The sequence below is a fragment of the Labrus bergylta genome, chromosome 6, assembly GCF_963930695.1.
Source record: "Labrus bergylta chromosome 6, fLabBer1.1, whole genome shotgun sequence".
Taxonomy (NCBI): Eukaryota; Metazoa; Chordata; class Actinopteri; order Labriformes; family Labridae; genus Labrus; species Labrus bergylta.
Window position 1 is genome coordinate 21,125,037 of NC_089200.1, and position 23,809 is coordinate 21,148,845.

The following is a 23,809-nucleotide window of genomic DNA, read 5'->3' on the forward strand; positions in this document are numbered from 1 at the left end:
TGTGTGTACTTGTACAGCTGTGTGTGTGTGTGTGTGTGTGTGTGTGTGTGTGTGTGTGTGTGTGTGTGTGTGTGTGTGTGTGTGTGTGTGTGTGTGTGTGTGTGTGTGTGTGTGTGTGTGTGTGTGTGTGTGTGTGTGTGTGTGTGTGTGCGTGCGTCGCGTGCAGCTGTCATATCAGAATCAGGGTGTGTGTAATGTCAGATCTGGCAGCTATGCAGTGACGGCAGCTGTTAATTCATCAGACGTGCTTGGAGGAATGAACACCTGTGATCAGTACATAGCGAGAGAACATGTGAGGAAACCACAAAACGCACACACATGCAGAGCTTGAAAGAATGGTGTCTATAATTTTTGCTGACACTTTTCACTTGTCAGGGTTAAAAGCACAGGTATAAATTAGAAAATTAACTGGGGCTGATTTCCATTTATCTGCTTTGATTTCAGGGTCCTGGTGTTGTGCATTCTGGCTCAAGGTGGGTTTATGACCTCGTGGGACACTAAGTCAAAAATGCTGTAGATGAAAGATCTATTGCCTTAAAAAGACAAAAAAACCTCATAACTACATCAAACATCTGACCACAAAATGGAAATTTACTGATGGTGACTATGAAAGCAAATATGGTGACATGTTGCCCTTGACTCTGTCATAAGAAAACAGTTTGATTTAGAAAATGTAGCTGAGGTTACCAGTCAGGTTTGATGAAATAGACTGTGTGTGCCTTAAATCCTTGATTACAGGCTGAAAAGCACTCCTACTGACGCCTTAACTGAAATGTGTGCTAAAAATGGTTACACTACCTCTTTAATTATTCAGTTACAACTGTTAACCTTTAAAGTATATTATCAACGTCTTATAAGCAATGAACTCGTAAATCAAAACAAAGACCACACAGCGTTATATCTTTCATATAAATTAGTTTGGCTGTATGTCAAACTGAATGAAAGTTATTTTATATATTATTCAGAATTTAAAGATATTTGCATTATAACCTGATGAGTTTCTGTTGTTTACTGCTAACCTCAAATACTTAATTTTAAGTTAAATGCAGATTTGTAAAGTTATGAATTGTTCAATTCTGAATATGTATATATATTCTAACCTTGTTAAGTTACTGGTAACTAAAGATAAGTAGGATGAGTCAGGGACTTCAACCTTTACATAAGATGCACACTCTTGGTCTGTCATGCGTTTCTCCTCCTGCAGTTCCTCTTTCATGCAACCCACAAACCTCCAGGCTGCTTGCATGCACAGAGAGAGGGACACAGCCAGCTGTGCGCACACGTTCAATGCCACCAGTGAGGGACAGGACACGCATGTGAGAATAGAGACTGCCGTCCTCCCTCTCACTTCTCCCGGGTCCCAGACGTGCTAATCCCTGCAGTTGTGTGAGGCAGGCGTGGAGGAGATGGATTGGAGGTCAGTGTGAGCAGGTGTGCGCAGACTGTCGGGCTCTGCCAGAGGACTGCAATCAGTGAAGGTTTGGAGTGAAAGCAGCTGCTGCTGTTTGGGGGATTTGTAGAGAAGGGGAGATTTGGAAGAGAATGCTTATCCACTTCTGCCATCTATCTGTAATAATGTGATGGCAAAAAATGAAGATTGCAGAGATTCACAAAAGCGATGAATGTATAACCTTTTATTAAATCCGATAGGCAATATCTATTTTTATTTTTCAGAATACAGCAGGAAAAAATCAGGATCAGGACAAAACAGACTCCATCTGCCACATAAAAATCACAAACAAATGGCATCAACATCACACAGTGAGAGGTGATACAATGGTACGATACTTTCAAGTCTCAATGTCCTTGAAGTTTATTCAATTTATGATGCAAAGTGCTGAAAGGTCTTCCTCCCAGATTCATTATGAAAAGCTAGCCAGCCCTGGGATTTACTTTAACTATAGTTTAATTAGTGCTACTGTTACTATATCAATCAAACTTTATTTGTATAGCACTTCTCACACACACAATGATAAAATGAACAATAGTTTTTGTTTAAGAAGAAATACTGACCTGAAAGGATGAACCAACCAAAACAATCCATCAGCAGGAGGCAGCAGACAACATAAAAACAGCTAAAGCTTATATGAGGAACTTATGGTTTGTATAAATGCAAGCACCACCTGTGGACAAAGGGGGGCCTCAATCATCTCTTCGTTTTTTGTTGATGGGTTGGGTGGGGGGGCTATTGGAAAGGACAGCTGAAGAGAGACAGTGGAATGACATGCAGCAAAGGGCTGAGGTCTGTGACGAGGACTAAAGCCTCTTTAAACCTAAACACCAGACCAACACCCCATCATCCTGCTGTCTTTTTATGGTCAGATGTATCACCTACTTTGAATATTTTCAGTTCAAAATGTAAAAAAACAAATATACTAGTGTGACACCTACTCCCCAGCTGTGGTTTCAGAGATTAATGGTAACTATATAGAAATAGTATTTATATATGCTTGGCTTGTTTGGTTTTAAAGATTTTAAAGAGGCATCAATATTAATTGTAATCTTTTTCATAACAGGATATTTTTCAGAGTCATCCACAGACATTAAAGTGGATGTGCAATTATTCTCCCGCCCTCAGGAGAAAAACATACTGACATTCTGACTTTGAGAAAACACTACTATCCTAATGCAGAGCTACATGGACATTTTTTACCATTAATCACATTAGTTTCAAGAAATATATCAATTTAGGGATTAGTCAAAAATGAGAAAAATTCCTTGTCAACAATTTTGAGAACCATTTAAAGATTAGGATCATTTAGGATGTAAAATATGGATTGCTGGTTCCAGCTTCTGTCGTAGCGGCTTTTTTCTTAATGAGATTGTATTTTAGACAAAAAAGCTATTTTAAAATTCTACCTGAGGCTCTGGGAATATGAGACAGACTTTTTACAGATTTTCTGCCATTAAAGTGAGCAATTAATCTTTATTTAATTGAAGTATAACTAATACCTGATAATGAATACTACAGTGCTACAAGGCACACATTAGGCTTAAGACTCCAAAATATCAAGCTATCCCAGAAAGGATGTATTTGCTGAAGCTTCAGGAAATAGAAAATAGAGATAGGACTGAGCTGAGATGTAAAAATGACTGTTGGATCAAATATTCTTTTGTTACTGTAGTAATCCTGCTGTAACTCAACTGGAGTGTACTCGATCAGCTCTCGAAAGGAGAATTAATGGCAATGGGGTGCTAAGGGGGATGCTGGGAGGAATGTCCACCAATCCAAGTCTCAGCCGGCTCCTTCAGATATCCTCCTTCGATGTGACCTTCTTCCCAGCTGCTCCTGGGATAAAGCCCTCTGATGTCAGGGAGCTTATCACCAAAGTCTGCACGGGTCTTCAATCTCTTTGTTGCTCATGTAATTACACCATATTGAATCGGAGAGCGAAGGAGTTAAAGGTAGGGGAGCAGAATCATTACACACCATCAGCTGTATAGGGGAGAGAATGGTTTCAGCCTGGAGGGGGGTTCGGCCTCAAATGGGACCCCTCGCCGCTCTCCGCCTGGCCCCACTCCACCTCCGAGATGCTTCAAAAAAAGGGGCTCGAGGATAACAGAAGTGTTTCATACTGGCACAGTCAGGGAGCCTGGACCAGATGGAGTCTTTGTTCCTTTTCTCAAACACACACCAATATCTCTGAAAAACACAAACACATACATGTCGGTCTGCACAACACCATGCATGCACCCGTCCTTCCCACACAGCAGCATAAAGCCAGGATCATGATGACAGGGGGTGGTGTGATTCTCTTGTCCTCTGTCGTGTTCACATTAGTCATATGCAAATAGGCATTGTGCACAGAGAATGACTCAAATCCAGCGTGTCTAAATCCTCAAAGAGGGCCGGTGACGGCTATTTAGTTAACATGATTTATTAAGGTGTGTGACCCAGTTAGCACATGCCATTAAACACTGTTTGTTTCAGGTGTGATGGAGAAATGGAAAACGTATTTATAAATGTTCATTTGAACATGCTTGAGGGAAAGGAAGATGAAACTAGGGACAATGAGAGTGTAAATAGTGTTCAATTTGTGCATTTCAATACATGACATTTTATGCCATAAGTATTTTTGCCCTATAACAACCATGACTTGAACACAAAAAGTCTGGATTTAAGTGTTTACATTCATCACACAACATTAGCAGCCATATTCTGTAGTCTTTAAATAATTTGGACTAATATGTCCAACTGTATTTTCTTCCTTTATGTGTTATCTTTCTTTCTTTGCAAACTAGTTACAAATATAGTTTTATTTAACGACAATTCAACGTCTAGGAGCAGGAGAATGATGGTGTAAAAATGGGAGAGGGTAACACACAGGAGTGCTGAGACTACAAACCGCAGAACTGAACGTTCTAGCATTTTCTAACGTTCCTGATGGCATCAGGGTTTTCTTATTCCAGGCCGATCCAGGAAAGAGAGCATTCGCACATGTCTGTCAGGAAGCAGTCGGTGACCTTTAAGCTGGAAAGGCTCGGCTGGTACTCTGTGTCCTCACTGTCTTTTTCCATCAGATGTGCTGGTGCGGAGCAGAGCCTCATCCTTAAGCTGAGGTGAGTATGAAATGCCAGGCTGTCAGCTCCTGTCTGCTCTGTGCTGTGTAATGTGGTATGAGCAGCAAACTGTGCTGTGATCAGACCATTTATCACTTCAAGTCAGAGTAACCTTCACTGCTGCAACCAAATAACTGAATAATTTAATGTCTTTATACCAGCATTTATAAAAACATATTCTAACTAGCTTTTAGTTTCATATCATATTTCAGAATCATGACTCTAAAAGTGAAACCCTTCTCTGAATATGAAGTCAGGATATCTTTGGTGCACATCTTTTAAAATATGTGCAATCGTCATTGTTATTAAAGCTCCTGTAAGGAGTTTTTATCTGTTAGGAAAAAGACTAAAAAAATAATACTGATATCTATGTATAGTGACTGATATATGAACTACGATAGCTTATAAGAACATCAGAAAAAAAAGACACTATTTCTATACTGTCATAATAAATGCCTGACTCCACTGCAGCCAGGAGTATGTGTCAGACAAAGTGATTGACAGACTTTTGTTTCCAAGGCAAAGATTCTTAACGTCTGGTACATTAACATGACTGTTAAAAGAAATCAGGGTGAGATATTTTGTTAAAAAGAATCTCTAGGGGCGCGCTGGTGGCGCAACGGTTAGGGCGCGTGTCCCATGTATTGAGACTCTCGTCTCGAGCAGTAGGCCCAGGTTCGCTTCCACCCGTGGCCCCCTTCCGCATGTCATTCCCCGCTCTCTCTCCCTGGTCCTGGTTTCCGACTCTATCCACTGTCCTCTCTCTGCATTGAAGGCATGAAAAGCCCAAAATAAATCTTAAAAAAAAAAGAACCTCTAAAACATGAGATGTGGACACTTTGTCCACAGGGGGTGCCAAAATCAACATGAAATGAAAGTTCCTCACAGGGGTTTTAAAAGAGGAGACAAATACAGTATACTGTATCTCATAAAACATCAAACATAACCTCAGCCAGAAAATGTGTGTGTGTGTGTGTGTGCGTGTGTGTGTGAGTAAAGAGATGAAACAAAATGAGCTTTGGCACCCTTAGTTCCAGAGCGTATATTCAATGACGAGCTTATTTCTCAATAACAGGAAGTGAGATTCATGCAGTATTCCTTTCATGACTAATAGATACCTGACCTTACTGAGCTGAAACCCTGAGTTAAAATACATATCAAGAGTTTCTCTGCATTATTCATCACAGGTTGACCCAGGTCTACTTGTGAACGGGAATATGAGACCATCAATCAAACCTCAAACCATTAGCATATTAAATGAGTGCAGCAGGTTAAATCACATATCTGAATAGCAAATTATAAAGTGACAAATCACAGGGTTTATACATCAATATATGCATGGCTGAAGCCTGTATGAGAACTCTGACTATAAAAGACAAACCCGTGCCTACATTTACTATTAATATGGAACAAGAAGTGCAGAGAAAGTACCCGTTTGTGTTTTCTGCATTACATTAAATGCAGAGGATCAACACTGAGCATGTGTGTGAGGAAGCAGGCAAGTCATTGATTTAATATAAAAACATGACACGTGTGAAAAGCTAATAAAAGGGGAATAGGATTTTATTGTATTTGCTATAATGGTATCAGGCACTTCAACACCCTAGGCAGAAATGTAATTTACAGTCTACCACCATTAAATACTTCACATCCAACACTCCTATTCACTAGTGGTTAGTTGACGTCTGAGTGGTTTCTAGATATGCTGATGAGAGGAGAAAATGTTCATTACTGCAGTTATTACACACATTAATTGATCTCACAGTGCAGCTGATGCTGACAAAGTAGAGCTGAACCCAAATATGAACGATGAGCCAGTCCTGATGATGAACAGCTGAGTTTAAAATGTTCACTGTGCAGAAATAGAACCCATCAGACTTAAATAAAAACACTGCTCTTTCCGTACACCATTATCATGACAAACTCAAAGTTCTTGCACATTGTTAAAATCTAATGATGCCGTTTTCTCTCCTTTTTTTAGTCATAAGACAATGTTTCATGTGTGTAGTGAGCATTGCAGCCTCTAGAGGCCGCTAGTCAATTTTTCTTTTTTTTTCTCTTGCAGTGCATCAAATCATAACACAATCAAAAAATGAAATCCTAGTACCGTAGTGTTTTTTATACACACAACCTAATTATAACACACAACAAAACATTATACTAAAAGTATTAAGATTGCAAATGTTTTCACAGAAAATAAATAGTTTGCAAAATTCAGTCGTGATGGAAAATGCAGGTGTTTAAAAAATACTTTCACAGCACAATCAAAAAAGTGCCCTATTTTGATCTTTTCTTCTTAGAATGACAAAATGAAACAAACAAATACACAGACACAACAGTATTAAAGTTAAATATGTTCAATTGTTGCGTAAGCAAGTTTTCACAAAAATTGACTAAAGCCAACAGATTTAATTTTGGGCTTGGTTTGGTCCACGTCCCAGAAGTCCTATCGTATTTCATAGGTTTTCGCTGTCTCAATCAATCCTTCTGGCGTTATGGATAATATTGTTAACGGCTTTCTTCATCTTTTTTAGAAAATAATTCCTTCATCGTATTGAAGTTGAACTTTCCATAGTGCATAAACAAAAAGTGGCAGATAGCAGGAGTATATCAGTTCGATTTTCAATTTCTGTGTGACTGTAAGGCCTCTTTAAGGTGCTTCCAATCAGAACTTACTGAGAGGCGGTAGAGCCCCTGCTTTCACCAGCACAGCTGATAGCAGGTCTGCAGGTCCTGAAGGATGGGGCACAGCAGTGGCAGAGGGATCTACATGCTTGTTGTCAGAGTTCACAGGTGGAAGACTCTTCCCTCTACCCAGCGTGGATTTTCCCGCTCCACTGCCACCTCCACCCAAGCTGGTCTTGCTGTTCTCCGCTGTGGGAATGATGGTGCCCAGGTGTGGGTTTCCCATCGCCGGAGTCCCAGTGGAGTCCATGCTGGTCTGACAGCAGCACAACAGCCTGAAGAACGCCGCCCTCATCTCCCTGCTGGACAGAGTATAAATGAGCGGGTTGAGGGCCGAGTTTAGCACAGCCAGGGCGATGAACCAGTCCACCTGGTAGAGCACAGGGCATTTATCTGGGCTACACCCAACATCCAGCAGCAGCAGGAGGAAGAGTGGGGTCCAGCACATGACAAACACTCCAAGAACGATAACTACAGTCCTCAGCAGGGCCAGCGAGCGCTCTGAAGGCCGGCTGCTCACCCTGCGGCCGCTGGAGGTCACCAGTCGATAGATCCTGATGTAGAGGATGATGATGGCCACCAGGAGGGCGCTGAACACACTGATGCAGAAAGCCACGTAGCTCTTAGCGTAGAGTGGCAGAACCGTGGAGCAGGAGGCCCGGCTGTTGAGGCAGTTCCAGCCCAGACTGGGCAGAGCACTGAGCAACACTGACACAAGCCAGCAGGCTGCAAGAAGTCCTAAAAGTCTCCCTCGTCTTGCTGTCTCACATGGGCGCAAACGCACCATTGTCATGTGCCTCTCTATCCCAATAGCAAGAAGACTGAATGTGGATGCACTGAGGGCCACGAACATGCTGCCCTCTCTGGCTAACCACTGCACTGGTGTCAGGAAGTAGGTGTTTTTGCCTGAAGTAAAAATGTTTACCACGTAGGCCACGCCAGCCAACAGGTCTGACAGTGCCAGGTTTCCTATCAGGAAGTACATGCGGCTGTGGAAGCGCTTGTTCCTCCAGAGAGCAAGCAGCACTGTCACATTCTCCAGAACAATCAGCACGCAGATGAAAAGCAGCACAGCCATCTTACAGGCCCCGCTGCTGCGAGGCCTCTCCCACTTCCCCGACTGGTTGTAGTGGCTTACGATGACTGTGTTCATCCCCTCCTCAATTTCGTTCCCCATTCTGTCTACTCCCTCCCTGGCCTTCCTCGGTCACACAGCAGAGGGCGCCACAGCACTGGATACAGAAGAGGGAGGCTAGGCTGCTCAACCTGGCAGGGTCACGACTGGCATCTTAGAGCCTCTTTAATGACCTGTCAGGCAGAGTGCAGCAAAATTAAATCTTTCCATTCACAAAAAAAGAAACCCAGCAACATATGATAATTCAATAAAGATTTCAACAAATCTCTAAGAAATCATTAGAGAATGATTACTATGATTAAAAGTCTCTCTTTCTGAAGTATCTTAACCAATGAAGAAGCCTCTTGGAATATATTAATAACATAAAGCAAATATTATAAGTAGACTACAGTGAACTCGATGAAATAAAGAGGAACTGTATGGACATTACATGTTTTTCTTTATTGCCCAGTTCTCGCTATTCGTAAATCTCATGCAGTTTCCTAAACGTTATCACTTTAAGGTTCATATATTTTGAAGTTCATTGACTAGATATTGATCCAGAAATTACACCTCAGTGCGCATGTAATTCGGTGGTTTATCCTCATAATTACGTTCAATTATGAAATCCCACATTTAAACACACTCAAACAAATAGGAATGATTGATGATCCTTCTTAGAACAAAACTTCAAGTGACGTTTGAACACTACTTAAACGTCCTACTTCCTCCCTACTTGTTTGGAAAAGTTGCTGGAATGTTAATGGAGAAATCATTTGGAAACTACTTCACCAACTTCCCATACCAGACAAAAAAACGAACAAGTACAGTGTATACACAGTCTATTCAACACTGCTATAGTAGGTAACCTTTTCTTACCTGCTGGAGTTCCTGGTCTCATCTCAACATCCCTGTGCTGAGGCGAAGTTCGCAGAACTTTGAAGAGTTTTCCCTGGTCAAATAAAAGAAGAAAGATTTCCGAAAAATGAATGATCTTCGACGTGAATTCAAACGTTCAAATCTTCTCTTCGGTGGAATTAAAGTTTCCACTCACTGAGGTATTTTATTCCAAACGTCAACTATGTGATGTGTCATGAACTTTTCTGTGTCCTCTCCAAATTGAGACTCTCTCCAGCTCCTCTGTGCGTCCCGCTCAACCAAAACACTCACCCCTCCCAGCCTTTGGGGCGGGATCTCCTCCCCCCCCCCCCCCCCCCTTACTCCCCATTAATGATGTTTCAGGAGTCAAAGCCACGCGTGTCACTCTGCCAAACGCTGTACTGTTGTCCAGATGTGTCACTTCTTGTCATTAAACTTGATTAAGTCTGGTTGAGTTTGATTGATTGGGTTCATTTTGCTTTATTTTTTGTAAATTTGAAGAGTTATGTTTTTGTTTACTGTAAGTGACAGAGATCTGCTGACGCTTTCAGACAAGAACACTTAATTTGTCTGTGTCATAAAATTGCAGCACTTGTCCCAACATAGTTTTTTGCCCTGAGGCATTTCATGCTCTCAGAAGTTGGGTCACTCCCTTTCAAACACTCTTAATCCACAGTTCTGCTGTATTTGCACTGGTTGTTTGTTTATTTGACATACTCTTTAGATTCATATGTAACTAATGCATATTCTTTTTAGAGTCAGAAATATTGAACGATCACCACCTCTGTCCAACAAAGTCATACTGTACGTTGGCCAGAAAAATCAAATAATATCCTACCTCAGTTCTGACCACATTTTCATTAAAACGGACATGTGTGTTTCATTTCCTTACTGTGGAGTTCATCACCTCCACTGACAGCCAAAGAAGTGGCAAGCCATTATGTTTCTGAGATTTGATGGCTCGTTGTTTTTCATGCTCAAATAAAAGACGACATGGGTTTCACTTTGCTCCTTCAGAGTGTGAGATAGGTCAGACCTCTCCCATTGGAGCCAACTGGAACTGATGAGAAGGGAAGAGTCATGCTTTCCTTCTCATTTTACAATCTTTTATTAAGTGTTATTCTACCACAAAAATATGTCACTGATTGAAAAGACTGTGAGACCTGTCCCTTAAACTCTACTAAACGTTCACCCTGCCCCCATCTTCCATCCCCATTAAGTTCCCATTATTCCAACCACTGGATGGTGCAATGGCTGGAAACAGAAGGGTAGAGGCTTCATCTCTTTTGTTAGTGTTATGCTATGAATTTATTACAGTTTTCCCATATGACAGTCTCTGAGTTTAGGTTCCATGCTTTCAAATTCAGCCTGGGAAAATGAGAGAGCAAGAAGTTATCCCCAGATCGTAAGGAAAGCAGGAAAAAGTTATGTAGGATAAAAAACAGATGTTGGATAATTTTTTATCAATGTAATGTATATAACTATGGGTGGAATGTGACTATAAACATTTAATCAATTTTGCTGTTCTACTACATCTATTAAGTAGCTGCAATGACAATGTAACCATTTAACATTCTTTAACAAGTACATTCTTTAAAATACATTTTACAATAGAGTTTACAAACAAAGCTAACAAGACCTTTCAGCATTTTTATTTTGTAGCTGCAAATTAACCATTTAACAAACAAGTTACTTTACATATGTACATTCTACTAGAGTTAACATATCTGTTTCATCAGTCCAATATAATCATTAAATGCCCAAAAATGGCATGAGTTTTTATTTTAAATAACCTCTCTGTCAATCAGAAAAAAGCATGCAACTAAAGGTAAGCAATGTCATTTTACGTTACATATAGTATTGTATGGTAGCTTATCTTATTGTAACGTGGAGTAACGTCATATGACGTACATTTACGTCACATGACGTGATGTTGCCTTACATAATGTTATGTAATGTAACATGAAAATATATATCTAGAAATACTGTTAGGGATATCACCTTAACTCTGGATAGAAAAGAAAACACATGGTCTATTAAATGACTTTTTTTTCAAGCTTTTGTTCGTGTTTCAGAAGGTTTATCAGCAGATAGAGAGGAAAATGACCTCATGATACAAGCATTTTGAATGACTCTTTCTATCGTCAAAAATGGACTTTCAATTTCAAGTTTAAACCAACATTGACTGGAGGTCCTTTACAGTAAATGACTAGAAAATTGGAAAATATTCAAGCTATTTCCTTATCTATTTTGATGATCAAAGTCCTCAAAATAGCTTTTAATAGCATTCTGGTAAGACTGTTTTAACAATTATTGTTTCCAGGGTAAAAAAGAAAACAAAAAACATTTAGTCTAACTATAAGTTTCAACTGTTTTGTAAAGTAAGATAATGTTTGAGAACCAAAAGGACAAAAACTCCACAAGTACTACATTTTATAGAAGGGAGCAGGATTTTATATTTGGTGTTTTTATTGAGTTAGCTAAGTTTAGATCAATGATATGTTATGCCTTACCATGGCTAAACTGATAAAGTGGACATCTTTATCTGTCTGCATGGGTTGAAATAGTCTCTAGTACAGTTCAGAATAAACTGGTTGTGAAGCTGTTGCTGTGTTTTCCTTTCTTATCTTTTATTTGCTGATGGCTGTTTTGTTTTTTTAAGCTGTCCATCTCTTCGCTTTTTGTTTTTGCATTCCTTGACTTTGCTGGATTAGAAAGGCAAAAATAGCAAAGAACAGGCCGGGAACTGAAACTTTGATGGATGACGGTACAGGCTAATGGAGACTGACAGCGTTGCAAAGTGCTGATAAAAAAGAATGGGAGATGACAAGAAGGAGCAGAAGATGAAGGATTCTCTCTCACAGACCCTGTGGTATCCCTGAATGTGAGAGGTTACAGCTTGTCTGGCCTTCGTGCATATGTCAGCCTGGGCATTTCAAATTAATAAATGACCTCCAGTAATGTTGACTTTACCTTGAGTAGCTAGAGATGTACAGACACTCTGACAACCCATTTATAACCATATGAAAACATCCCAAAGGCCCTGGCTCTATGTTGTTCCAAGCTAGATACAGACTTCCTGGATGTTTGGTTCTGTGGTGGAAAGAGGAAATGTGGCTACAGGTCATCAGATCATGAAAAACCAACCTAGTTGCCAAATCCCATAAAAGTTTGTGTTACTGTTGTCAACGTGTTTTAGGTTGTTTGTGTGTGTGTGTGTGTGTGTGTGTGTGTGTGTGTGTGTGTGTGTGTGTGTGTGTGTGTGTGTGTGTGTGTGTGTGTGTGTGTGTGTGTGTGTGTGGGTGTGTGCGTGTGTGCGTGCGTGCATGCAGCAGCATTGTGAGTCAGGGCACACTGACGTAGGCTCCTGGTGAGTGAGAAGTTTTGGAATGTAAAGTGTGGTGGGAACCAAGGAGGAGCTACAGCTCTTAGGCCTCATGGGCTATCACCCCATTGCCCTCCACTCCTGCAGCTTACCCACACCCACTGAAAACTTTCTAAAAGACTCATAAAATGTATGTTCTTTCAAAACAACAAGCTGAAAAAGAATCATATTCAAATATGAAATAGACCTACAGTTGGAGTCAACTAACTATTTGAACAACAACTGGTACATCTCATCACTTAATAACTCTCAGTGATTGATGGACCCTGTAGCCAATACAGTTATTTTGTAAGAGATGTTCAGTTGTGGTTTAGGGCCCAAAATTGCTGATAGTGTGCTGGTGATGCAGAGGACAGCATATAACAAATGCATAAACAGTACTAAATGTGATTGGCTCTTGCATATGTGGTAAAAATGCAGGCAGAGAGAACAGTTTTAGTATTGGAAAACAGGGAAGGTTTTTTAATGATCTTATCGGGGGGTTTTAAGTGTTTTTTTTGGGGACTTTAATTAAGAAAGTAGGTAATGACAGGGGAAAGGAGCCATAGTTTGGAGTGGAACTCGGGCTGCCCACTTGAAAGACAATAGTCTTCATGGGGTAGGAAAAATAACCGCTAATTACAATCAAATTGTTGAGTGATCATTATGCTGCAGAATTTTCTGCTATCATATATCAATTCTTAATATGCCTACGGACTTCTGCGATTACTCCAGTCATAATTATTAAACCACAAAGAGATGATTTCTAATTAAAAACATAAACAGTATTACAGAATTCTCTCTTCTTTTTTTTAACATTTCTTAACTAACTACTTTTTAAAGGTCTCGTTACAAAGGGGAAATATTTTGAATGGTGTATCCCAAAGTTCGAGCTTATTAGATTCACATTTCAACATTAGTCAAAGTTAAAGTTTACTGGGACAGATCCAAACTGTAATTCAGCAGTACACATAAAAACCCGTAAAAATGACACCCATGTGTGTCAATGAAGCAGGACCCACACATATCCCATGTTGTGGATATTTATGGAATATATATGTCTGACAGCTGGGGTGACATTTTGATAACTGAATGGACCATTTTGCTTGTGAAGAGTTTAGAAGTTGTGCAGAGATTTCAGTTAAACTGAGAATCGACTTATCAGTTTGGATCAGTGAGCCATCAGTGAGAATTGTACTTACTTGCACACGTGTACTGAAACAATACAATTTGCTTGAATAAATGAGAAATTTGTAATCTGTTGTGAATCACAAACTTATTATTCAGAAATGTGAGCCTAATGTTTTGAGAAAATGTTTTTCTCATTTGAGAATTGAGCCAAAGTGAATGAGAAAAACAGTAATGAACTGTACAAACAAACCAGTCCCAAACCAGATATCTCCATGGGGTTTTCTGGAGATATTAATTGTGTTTGAATGAGTCTGAAATTTATGTAGTCTGAGCCTGGTGGTACTTCATAATATTTCAAATCACTTTGTTGTATCCCCCCCAGATAGATTTAAAGGTGACCCTCCCTCACAGTTTATGTTGCTTGGTCCAAAGAAAAAGTAGACAGTGACAATGAATTAAGATCACCAGCCCCAGACTCTGTAACTGTAGATCTGATAATGTGCATCTCCTTTACAACTAAAGACAACTTCATCTCGGTATTCTTGATATAGAAACCCTTACTATGTGCTTCAGTGACCCGCAGTATTGTCATTTATTTTATTGATTTTCTACTTCATGAATAACTCACTAACCCTGTTATATTAGAGCTTAGACAGTTCCATTACTATCCATATCTCAAGAGGCATCACATAGTATTTTCTTGTGTGTAATATGGGGTACATCTCTGTCTGACACCATGACCAGTGCTCTGACGGCTGATAGTGTATCTGGCGCAATGGTGCTGCTGGTGGGTTATCAGTGGAGGTCTGAGGACTTTAAGGGCACAAGGTGACTGCTCGTCTGAGAAACAGCACTGCTGGTCCTTTTAGATAACCTTTTTATCTGCATCCAGCTGAAAATAGCAACATCAAAGGATGCACAGATGGAAGGATGACTGGATTGAAGGAGGACAGATGGATGTTAAATGTATCTCCAGGGTTGGCCATTTGTTAATTGATCTTTTCAGAAAATGCTGGTATACCTTCTGTTGGTCTCATTTCAATGGAATTCATCGGCTTTGTTAGCAGGACAGTTTCATGAAAAAAAAGAGTGCTTATAAAAATGGAGACATATCTGAAGTCTTTATCATGGCTCTCCCGTCTTCAAGATGTCCCCATATCCGTTCTCACACTATCACTTTGGAACTTCCTATGACAGGATCTTTATGGTGTTATTTATTTTCTTTACAATAGGGGGCCTTAAACACAAAATAGCCTCCAAGCCTTTGCTATGCCAAAATATGTCAAAAATAACTGACCTCAGTCGTGTAAACAATCATGCCTGATTTTCTCAGAACTGCTACTATGATGTCTGGGAAAGCTTGTGTAAGCGTGTGTTTGTGTGTGGGAGAGTATGTATGTGTGTATGAGCTTGTGAACCCAAGATGAATGAGTCCGTGTAGAAAATGAGTTGAGCGTGGGCATGATTTATGTGCTTCTGTTAACGTCTCTTTTCCCGCCAGAGTGATGATTTCCATTCAGTAATTGCAAACATCAAGTTGTCGACCACCTTACAGAACAGAAAACGTGCATCCTCAACATGCAGGAATTGTGAATTCTTATTTTGGGATGTTTGTATATCTTGGCTGACTCTGCTATGCCTGTCTGCTTTCTTATAGAAAGGGTCAAAGGTACATTTCCCTTGAGACCATGACTAATGGTGACAAAGTCCAGTGTTTGATACTCCACACATGTTCCTCTGACTCCCCAATCATACACCATCTACTACCCCCACCACCAATCTCTCTTAGCCCACAGACGCTCCTTTGGCACTGCCCTAACCTGTCACTTTAAGCTTTCCAGAGAAATGAAGCAGAAGCCTGAGAAAGAAGTAACCCACTGATAGAAGTAGGGCAAGTCTCCAAATGTCATCAGTATGGATTTAGAATCACTCTTACCTTTCAGAGAAAGCACATGAATGTTGTCTCCCCATTGTCACAAGGTTTTACAGTATATTGCTTTTGACTCGTCACCTGTGCTGTTTGTGAGGTTTTTTTTTAAAGTGAAATGAGACATTCAAAGCACAGCAGTGTCACTACAGGGAGACACTGCAGATGCATGATGGTAGGTGATCTCATTACCTTAGGCCAGGCCAGGTTTGCTCTTTCCCCGTTTCCAGTGGTGTTGCTATAAACTAAACTAACTAGCTTACCTAACTGGATATACTTTCTGTTAAAGTTAAGGTTAAGCAATATGTTAATTTGTGATATAAATAGCCCCCCCATTGCTGTTATTTGGCTGGTAGCCTAGAGGACATAGCTTATCAATGAATCTGTTGGCCCAGGTGTGATAAGTCATCAGGTTAGCAGTGTCAGCGTGTGATCTGAGCTCAGCAGCAACTGTTGTCTGTTGCTGAGACACCTATAAGCATTTTCACCTCCAGCTTAGCATTTGTTTTGGACCAATCACACCAATCAATAAAACTTTAACTAGATCAGTCTGCAAACACTGTCTGGGCTGGCAGCTCATGGGGAGCTCCTGGTTGTCGATGTCACTAAGTTTAAGTTTAGCCCAAATAAACCCACAGCCCTCTGTAACAAACTCAAACTTTATGTTGGGTGCAAAGAGCTGACCTCAGTCATTATCGGAAAATTATTTGGGCCTTGTCCACGATCTATTTGTCTTGAGATAGTAAGTCATTTTGGATTAGCAATGCAAGTATGCTGCTTTGTAAGTGTCTGTCATGTTGGTGCTTGCTAGTAACTGTCTCGTGATGTTTTAGTCCTGAGGTCCTGATACTAAACGTTAGCATTGGTCATTGTGGGGGAGGAGGGTGTGACCCATTGTTTATAATTTCCTCCTTTTTTGCTGTAGATCTGAGTGAAAATGTGTTTTCTGTAACAGTCAAGTGTATTAAATTTGGTTGATGGATACCTCTGAAGATAATATTAGCGCTTGTGGGACTTTATTTAGCATTTTTTGCTTGTTTTTCACTTTTTTAGTAACCCGCTGAATGAGCGAGCTGCCATCATTGAATAGCAATGAGCCCACACAATCAACTGCAGCTGTCCCTTCCTTTCAGACTCAAACTTTTAAGTTAGCTGAACAGTCAATCTCCGAACAATTTACTATAAAAGTGGGGATACTTTTTTTAATCAAAATATTACCCAAAAATGTAGAACCATTCCTTCAATATCAATATCCTCCTCTTTTGGTCAAGATGCTCACTCCATGAAAATAATAAAATAACTAATAAGACAGCATTGTTTGAGAATTAGTTCCTGATCTTTGTCATTGTATTAATATTGCCATATGACAACTAACTTATTACTTTTTGTGATTTTGAAAATGTCATTAATTGAGTCCCACCCGTCACAAGTTTTCATTCTAATCAAATGCAAGAATTACGTGTCTAAGAAAGTAATCGTTTTCATCATGTGTTTTTTAAAAACATAGTGAGACCCCTTAGAACTCCATGTGACCATATGAGACTGTGTTATAGTATGTGGGCATATTGGTTTGTACATTGTAAGTACAGAGGTATTTTCCCAGCATGTGACCCTTCCATAGTGGCTCTGTGAAATGAATGGAGTATGTTTGTGAATGAATTACTGCGTGAATGGCCATCAGTCACAGCTGGGCTAACAGCCCCTCGCTGACAGTGGGCTCTGTGGCGTGTGTGGAGCGGTGATGCTCCACATAAAGAAAGGCTCGATAGAGATCTGCAGAGGTAGTAAAGGCCACCACGGTGAGCGCTCAACCAGCAACAACAATAAGACAGGTCTGCAATCGGGTACGGTCATCCTTAAGCTCCCCGGCTCCAGGGACACGCTATACAGCATAAAGGCTAAAAACACACACTTCACATCTCATTACACAGGGCCACTGTGACAGCTGACTGAGTGTCCAAAACAGGTCAACTCCAACAAGTTTACTCAACAAAATGCACATGAATAAGTGAAAACAGTAGAAATGATTGACATGCGTTATGTTAATGAATATGCAATGGATACAATTTAAATTTAAGCAATGTTGGACAAAAAAAAGGAATATACCATTTTGTATTTAAGTTAGCTTTTTGTACATTGTCGAGAAACATCTTACTTGAATTTCTTTATGAAAGACTTCATACCTTACAAAGTTTAATGTTGCACTTTGCAAAAATAGGCTGCTTCTGTTTGTTTCACTGCTATAGTTGCAGTTAATTTGCAGGAAAAGGAGGATCTTTCTAAATTTATAAAATTACTTCACCTAACTGGATGTTACCAAAATCAAAATTATACCAACATGGATATGCATTGATAAGAATATTTAGTTATTATAATATAACTGACGGATTCCACCATACTGTGGGCATATTTTGCTAAAAGGTCTTACTTTGAAACCTGCAAAAAAAAAGTTATAATACTGAAAGTAAAAGTATTGTAAGTATTACATTTTTTATCTAAATCTGTTACAAAAGTTGATGAACATGTTTCACATCTGAATTAACCATTTTAGTGCTAAATGTTCAACCATTTAATACTTTAAAATAAGCAGAGCAACTATGGCTTAAACATAATGTAGTTTTATCAGTTTTTTATCAGTTTTATCACTTATTATTTTCATTTTGAAGGGACTCATTCTGTTTGGTGCATGTTCATGTTGTCTTTGTGTATTTTGCTAATACCATTTATTTATATTTCATTTTCAATAGAATTTTCAGCCCAGATCTTTTATTTGTAACATACCTTCTTATACATTGTGCCATGCTTTGTGGGGATCTGAGAATTTCTTTAATCCTATAACTTTGAGAGGTCATGGGCAAAAAGGCCGTCTTAATGTGGAATAATCATTTCCACATGAATAATTTATACTCTTTAAAAATTCTGTACACAGTAATTTGGAGAGGTCATCCTGAGCATCTGGGGGGCATATGCGCGTGGAGTCATACAAATCCCTATACTCACACAACCAGACACACAAGCAGTGGAGAAACTGGCCTGCAGTGCTGTGGTCCACATGTGTTTACAAGTCTAGCACATTGAAGAGATCACAGCTGTCTCCTTCACCTCGAACCCACCAAAACTGTTCCCCACATCTGTCCCAATGTCTCTGCCAGTGTGTGGTGGTAGCGTCAGTGGTCCAGAGCAGTCAGAGGGGGTCCAGCAGCAGCATGCTCCAACGGTCGTTGAAAAAGGCTGACTGTGATGGTCATTGGTTGTTTATTAGTTGTTCATGGAGTGTGAAGTGAACAAGGGAGAGGAGAGAACAGTAGTAGAGGTGAACAGGGGTTACATGGAGGGAATGTGGAGTGAAAATAAACAAGGAGAGCTGCAAATAGTGGAGCCAACAATGGTGTGTCAGATCCTGAGCTTTATGTGCCCTCTGTATAAACACTAAAGAACCATCTGCAGTCTGAGATTATCCTGTTCATGCTTTGGACCACCTTATTACCTCCTCAACATCTTCCTGACAGAGCTAAAGCAATTCTATCAGTTGCAAAACCTCTTGCGCAGACATACGTAGAGGCACACAACTGCTACAGCATTAGCTTCGCCTTGGACCCGCTTCCCTGGGGTCTAAACCAAAACAATCAAACTACAAACACAGGAAAGGGAGCATATGTGTCCAACAAATCCAGTGCCTTTATGAGCCAATACAAATGCAGAGAATGTTTTCAGATGCACACATTTCTTTAGCATGGTCCATGTTCTAGCTGTTATCATTGGAATATTTGAAATGCTTGAGCTTGCAAATCTTAATCATGCTTATTTAGATGTGTTTGCTTTTTTCCCACAAATATTATAACATCAACCTGCCACACGGTGACATACACCAGCAATGTTTGGTTTTACGTCACCGGGTTAAGATATGCCATATGATAAAGTTTTACCGAGATGGATTCAAGGAAAACATAACAAAACTTGTATTCCCAAAGAGGTAAGGGCTTTCTGGACCTAATGTTTCCTCTGCAGCTCTCACTCTGCTGGATTGTTTTTCATGGATGCAGACCAAAAGATAAAGACATGACCTCTCAGGGGACTGCCAGCTCTACAAGAGTGTCACCATGGAGGCACTCATTTGCTTGGCATTCTTGCTGCCTTGGAAAATTTCAGTTCAAATATAGCCTGAAAGAGTTGAAAGAGAAACAACCGAGGGGGGAAATTAACAAACTGCCATTGTTTAAAATTACAATGGAGGTTGGTACAGCCCAGGGAGGTTTTTTTTTTTATAACATTGAGCTTGTGTTAATTCTGAATTATTATTAAAGACATGCCGTATTTATAAAAAAAAAAAGTTTTTAACTCACTATGAAGCATGATTTGGTTTGTTGGCCAATGTCTGTAATTGTTAGATTGCACCTTAAAAAGCAATTGGAAATCAAACAGCTGCAGATGAACACCATGTTCAACAAATTGCAGCTTTTACGCTTAAGCCCATTTGATTCATATTATTCAGAGAAGATCTGCACAATAATTCTTAATTCCCTTGTTATTTCAGTAAGCAAGCGATGTTTTTTTACTTAGCATTTATAAACTTTACTTGGATAGAGGTCTGAGTTGTGAGAATAAGATTTTTTTATGATTTAGGAGGGACATGTTGCAAGCAGAGCTGCACAGTGGTGCAGTGGTTAGCGAAGAGGTTCCTGGTTTGAATCCCTGTCTGTTTGCATGTTTTCCCCATGCATGCGTGGGTTCTCTCCGGGTACTCCGGCTTCCTCCCACAGTCCAAAGACATGCTTGTTAGGTGAACTGCTGACTCTACACTGCCCGTAGGTGTGACTGCGAGTGTGGCTGGTTGTCTGTCTCTATGTGTCAGCCCTGTGATTGACTGAACAGTCCAGGGTGTACCCCGCCTCTCGCCCAATGACAGTTGGAATCGACTCCCCCCCCCCCCCTCCTGCGAGAAGGAGAAAGCACTAAAGATAACAGATGGATGGCTGTTGCAAACTGTGTTTAATACTAGTGTATTACATGAACAACAATAGAGTGACATAGAAACTGTGAGTTAAAGCTAACATGCACTCTTTGCATTTGTTCATTTATCACACTTTATGTTGCTATCACAATATTGAACTATGTAACTGCACATTGCATATTTCTTTCAACATTTCAGGCTTAATTCAGAGCATTGAAAACCAGTGACCGTTAAGTTGTGATGTAATATTTCAAACCACTCTGAGCACATATGATTGTGTGGGGGGAAAAAGGGGGCTGGTTTCGATATCAGGTTAACTGTGGATTCAAACAGTGGACCAGTTGTGCGCTGTATCTATGGCACATGTGTGTACACAGCAGTGAGTCCTGGGTGTGAAAGGCCCATGTGTCTGGGCGTCGGTGACTTAATGGCACCACTTACTGGCCTAATTCACACTCAGTTTCTTGTGCGTGCTGAAAATAAAACAACAAGCAGGGAAATCCTTCGCACAGAGCGTCAGTTGTGTCATTCAAATTGGAGGTGAACACTTTTAGGGTTCGTCTTTGACCTTCTTTGATCCTTCCTCGGGCCAAAATAGAAATCTGTTTATCCTTTCATCCGACAGACATCATCGGGCATGTTTTCACGTCGGAAACCTGAAAAGTGACACCTTTCCCAATCTAAATATTCTTCCTAAACAACTTTGCTCTGGAGCTACTTATGAAGGGAATTAAGACCTTAAATGGTAAATTTAAGAGGAGGAGTTCAAGAGTCACAAGCACGAGAAGAGAGGGATACAGGGATTGGAGGGTGGAGAGAGCCCAAAACAGGACAGGGTAGAGACCGAAACAGCTTTCCACTCCTGTGTTTTTATTTGAGGTCATTGTGTCTCACAGGAAATGCCCTCCACTGTTTCCATGAAAGCTTCTTCTTCTTCTTCTTCTACGGTAAAATTCCAGCATCCTATAAATAAAATGAGGAAAACAAAACATACTGTCGTGGTCATTACTGGAACTACACTTTACTTGCTTTTATGCTACACTATTCCCGATATTAATACCAGTGATGCTACAGTTTGTTATTGTCGCTGTAATTTCTCATGTTAGAAATACGTGTACAAAACATCAAACAATAGTAGTAGTAGTAGTAATAGCTGAAAGTGTACTGTTATTGTAAGTTTTCTTTTCCATGACTGCATGACAATAAATTGTGCTTTGATAACTCACAATTCTGTGACATTGTTTTGCCATGAAACAGCTTGTACTCATGATTCAGATCCTGTGCGCCGCAGACACTGCCGAGCCAGGCTTCACATATTAACCGTGGTGTGTTCACACGCAGAGCACTACAATACACGGAAACACAAGTCTCCTGAGCCCCGTGATATCACCTTTGAATGTAGCAATCGTTCCAGGCTGAATTATGAGGCACCATAAAGCTCAGTACTTCCAGGCTCGGTTCCTCTTTCGTGACAAAAGCTGTCACAAATATATCAGTCTTTGTCTTCTTTAGATAACAAGTGAGACCTCTCTGCGGATTTTCTTCTCATCACCCCCCTGTCTCACAAGGCAATATTAAACTGCATATTTATATTACTCATGAGACTGAGAAGCAATTTGAAATAAAACATGGAAAGGAGGTTCTACACTGCCAAGACAACAGTGTACCAGGGAGGTGTGCCGCCGGCTGCATGACCTCCTGTGTTTTGCTGTCTCTTTGCAGTGTGTTGGTATAGAGAGGAAATCTGAATGGAAGCCCTAAATCCCAGCTAATCTGTCAGAGCGCTGGGAGAGCTGGGCACTCCACAGCCTCACTATCTGGTCATCAGCTTTGTACTGGTCTGCTGCTAGCAGCCCCACTGAGACACAAACATCCTGTTTAGAGAGGGAGGGGGAGAAAGACAGAAAGAGCAGTGAAGAAGTGTCAGAAAGTGTAAAGAGGGGGCACTGACTTGAGAATATGCTTTAAAAGTCTCCCAGGGACAATGAGTTAGCCACAGAGGAGTGTTTGGTTTCAGTGTAGTTAATAAACACTCAATAATCTTTCATTCATTGTAGTAAATGCAAATCTTAGCCAGAGACATGCAGTGAGTCATATTAGCATGCATGCAGAAACCTGAGAGAAAACAGAGCAGACGGCAGACGGAAAATTATCCCAATTATGACTCCACTGCACTGCTGGTAATCTCCATTATCCCGTCTTTAGTCACAGAAGCTCAAATACATAAATTATGGAACTAATGCTCTCAAGATAAAGTACCATAACATTTGTTAGCTCAACCATTGTGAAACTAAGTACCTGTACACAGCTTGGACAGGTTGTTGATTTGGATAGGCTGAAGTAAGTTTTCAATTATTAAATCAACCCATGCACAGGACAACACTGCCCCCTTGTGGGATGGTAGTTACAGAGCTAGCGCATATAACCACATAGACTCATACTTACATGGGGCATAAAACAGAGATGCACTATTGAAGATAGACAGAATATAGAGTAATCTTAAAAAGATGCAATAAGGGTGTGTCTTGTACTGCAGTTACAGCTCAAAGAAAATAAAAATATGATATATTAGAAGAAAAACTTTTGATTTACAGTGATCAACATTTCAATGTCCCACATGTTCTACTTTTGAAGTATTATGTCCTGGTCTCTATTAAGAACTTGTTCTTGGGGATTCAAACCTTGTTCATTCGAATATATTAGCTGTTTGCGGATTCATGAAGCCGATGAAGCCTTATCAACCTTAACCAAAAAATGGAATTAAAGAGAAAGATGTTAGTAAGTCACCTACACACTTACATTTTTCGAGACATACTTATAGCAAAAGCATTTTAAAGAACGGGCACAGTCTCATCAAAACAGTTTATTTAGCAGTGATCCGTAGTTCAGATATATACTGTTATATAATCTCTACATGATGACAGTGGTTCACAAAAACATGTGCTGCAGTGTGACATTTAGCACACATGTGCACTAGCTGACTGACTGACTGCAAGACGACTGACTAAATTTCCCCGCAGCCTATAAGGACCATAATGTTACCACTGAGTACATTTAAGTTTCCTTATTGTGCAAGCATATCCATCATAGAGGCAATAATTTCCACCTTACAGACGTTATATAAGAATGTGCGTATGTTCTTGTTCATGGTTTTGTGGCTACATGGTCATTTTGTCATCATGGGTGAGTTGTGGTGGT

The 23,809-nt window shown here is 40.1% G+C and overlaps 1 protein-coding gene across 1 annotated transcript; it reads right to left on the bottom strand.

Annotated features, from left to right (window-relative positions):
• Window positions 1-6,094: 6,094 nt before the first annotated feature.
• s1pr3a (sphingosine-1-phosphate receptor 3a) lies at window positions 6,095-9,477 on the bottom strand. Its single transcript, XM_065955979.1, has 3 exons — window positions 9,414-9,477; window positions 9,239-9,311; window positions 6,095-8,553 (listed from the first exon to the last, which is right to left on the bottom strand). The coding sequence occupies exon 3, from the start codon at window positions 8,420-8,422 to the stop codon at window positions 7,226-7,228; it is 1,197 nt and encodes a 398-aa protein (XP_065812051.1). The 5' UTR covers window positions 8,423-8,553; window positions 9,239-9,311; window positions 9,414-9,477; the 3' UTR covers window positions 6,095-7,225.
• Between the last annotated feature and the right edge of the window lie 14,332 nt (window positions 9,478-23,809).

Bases quoted from the DNA above. Each gene is read 5' to 3' on its own strand.
- s1pr3a (XM_065955979.1), bottom strand. From the start codon at position 8,422: ATGGGGAACGAAATTGAGGAGGGGATGAACACAGTCATCGTAAGCCAC.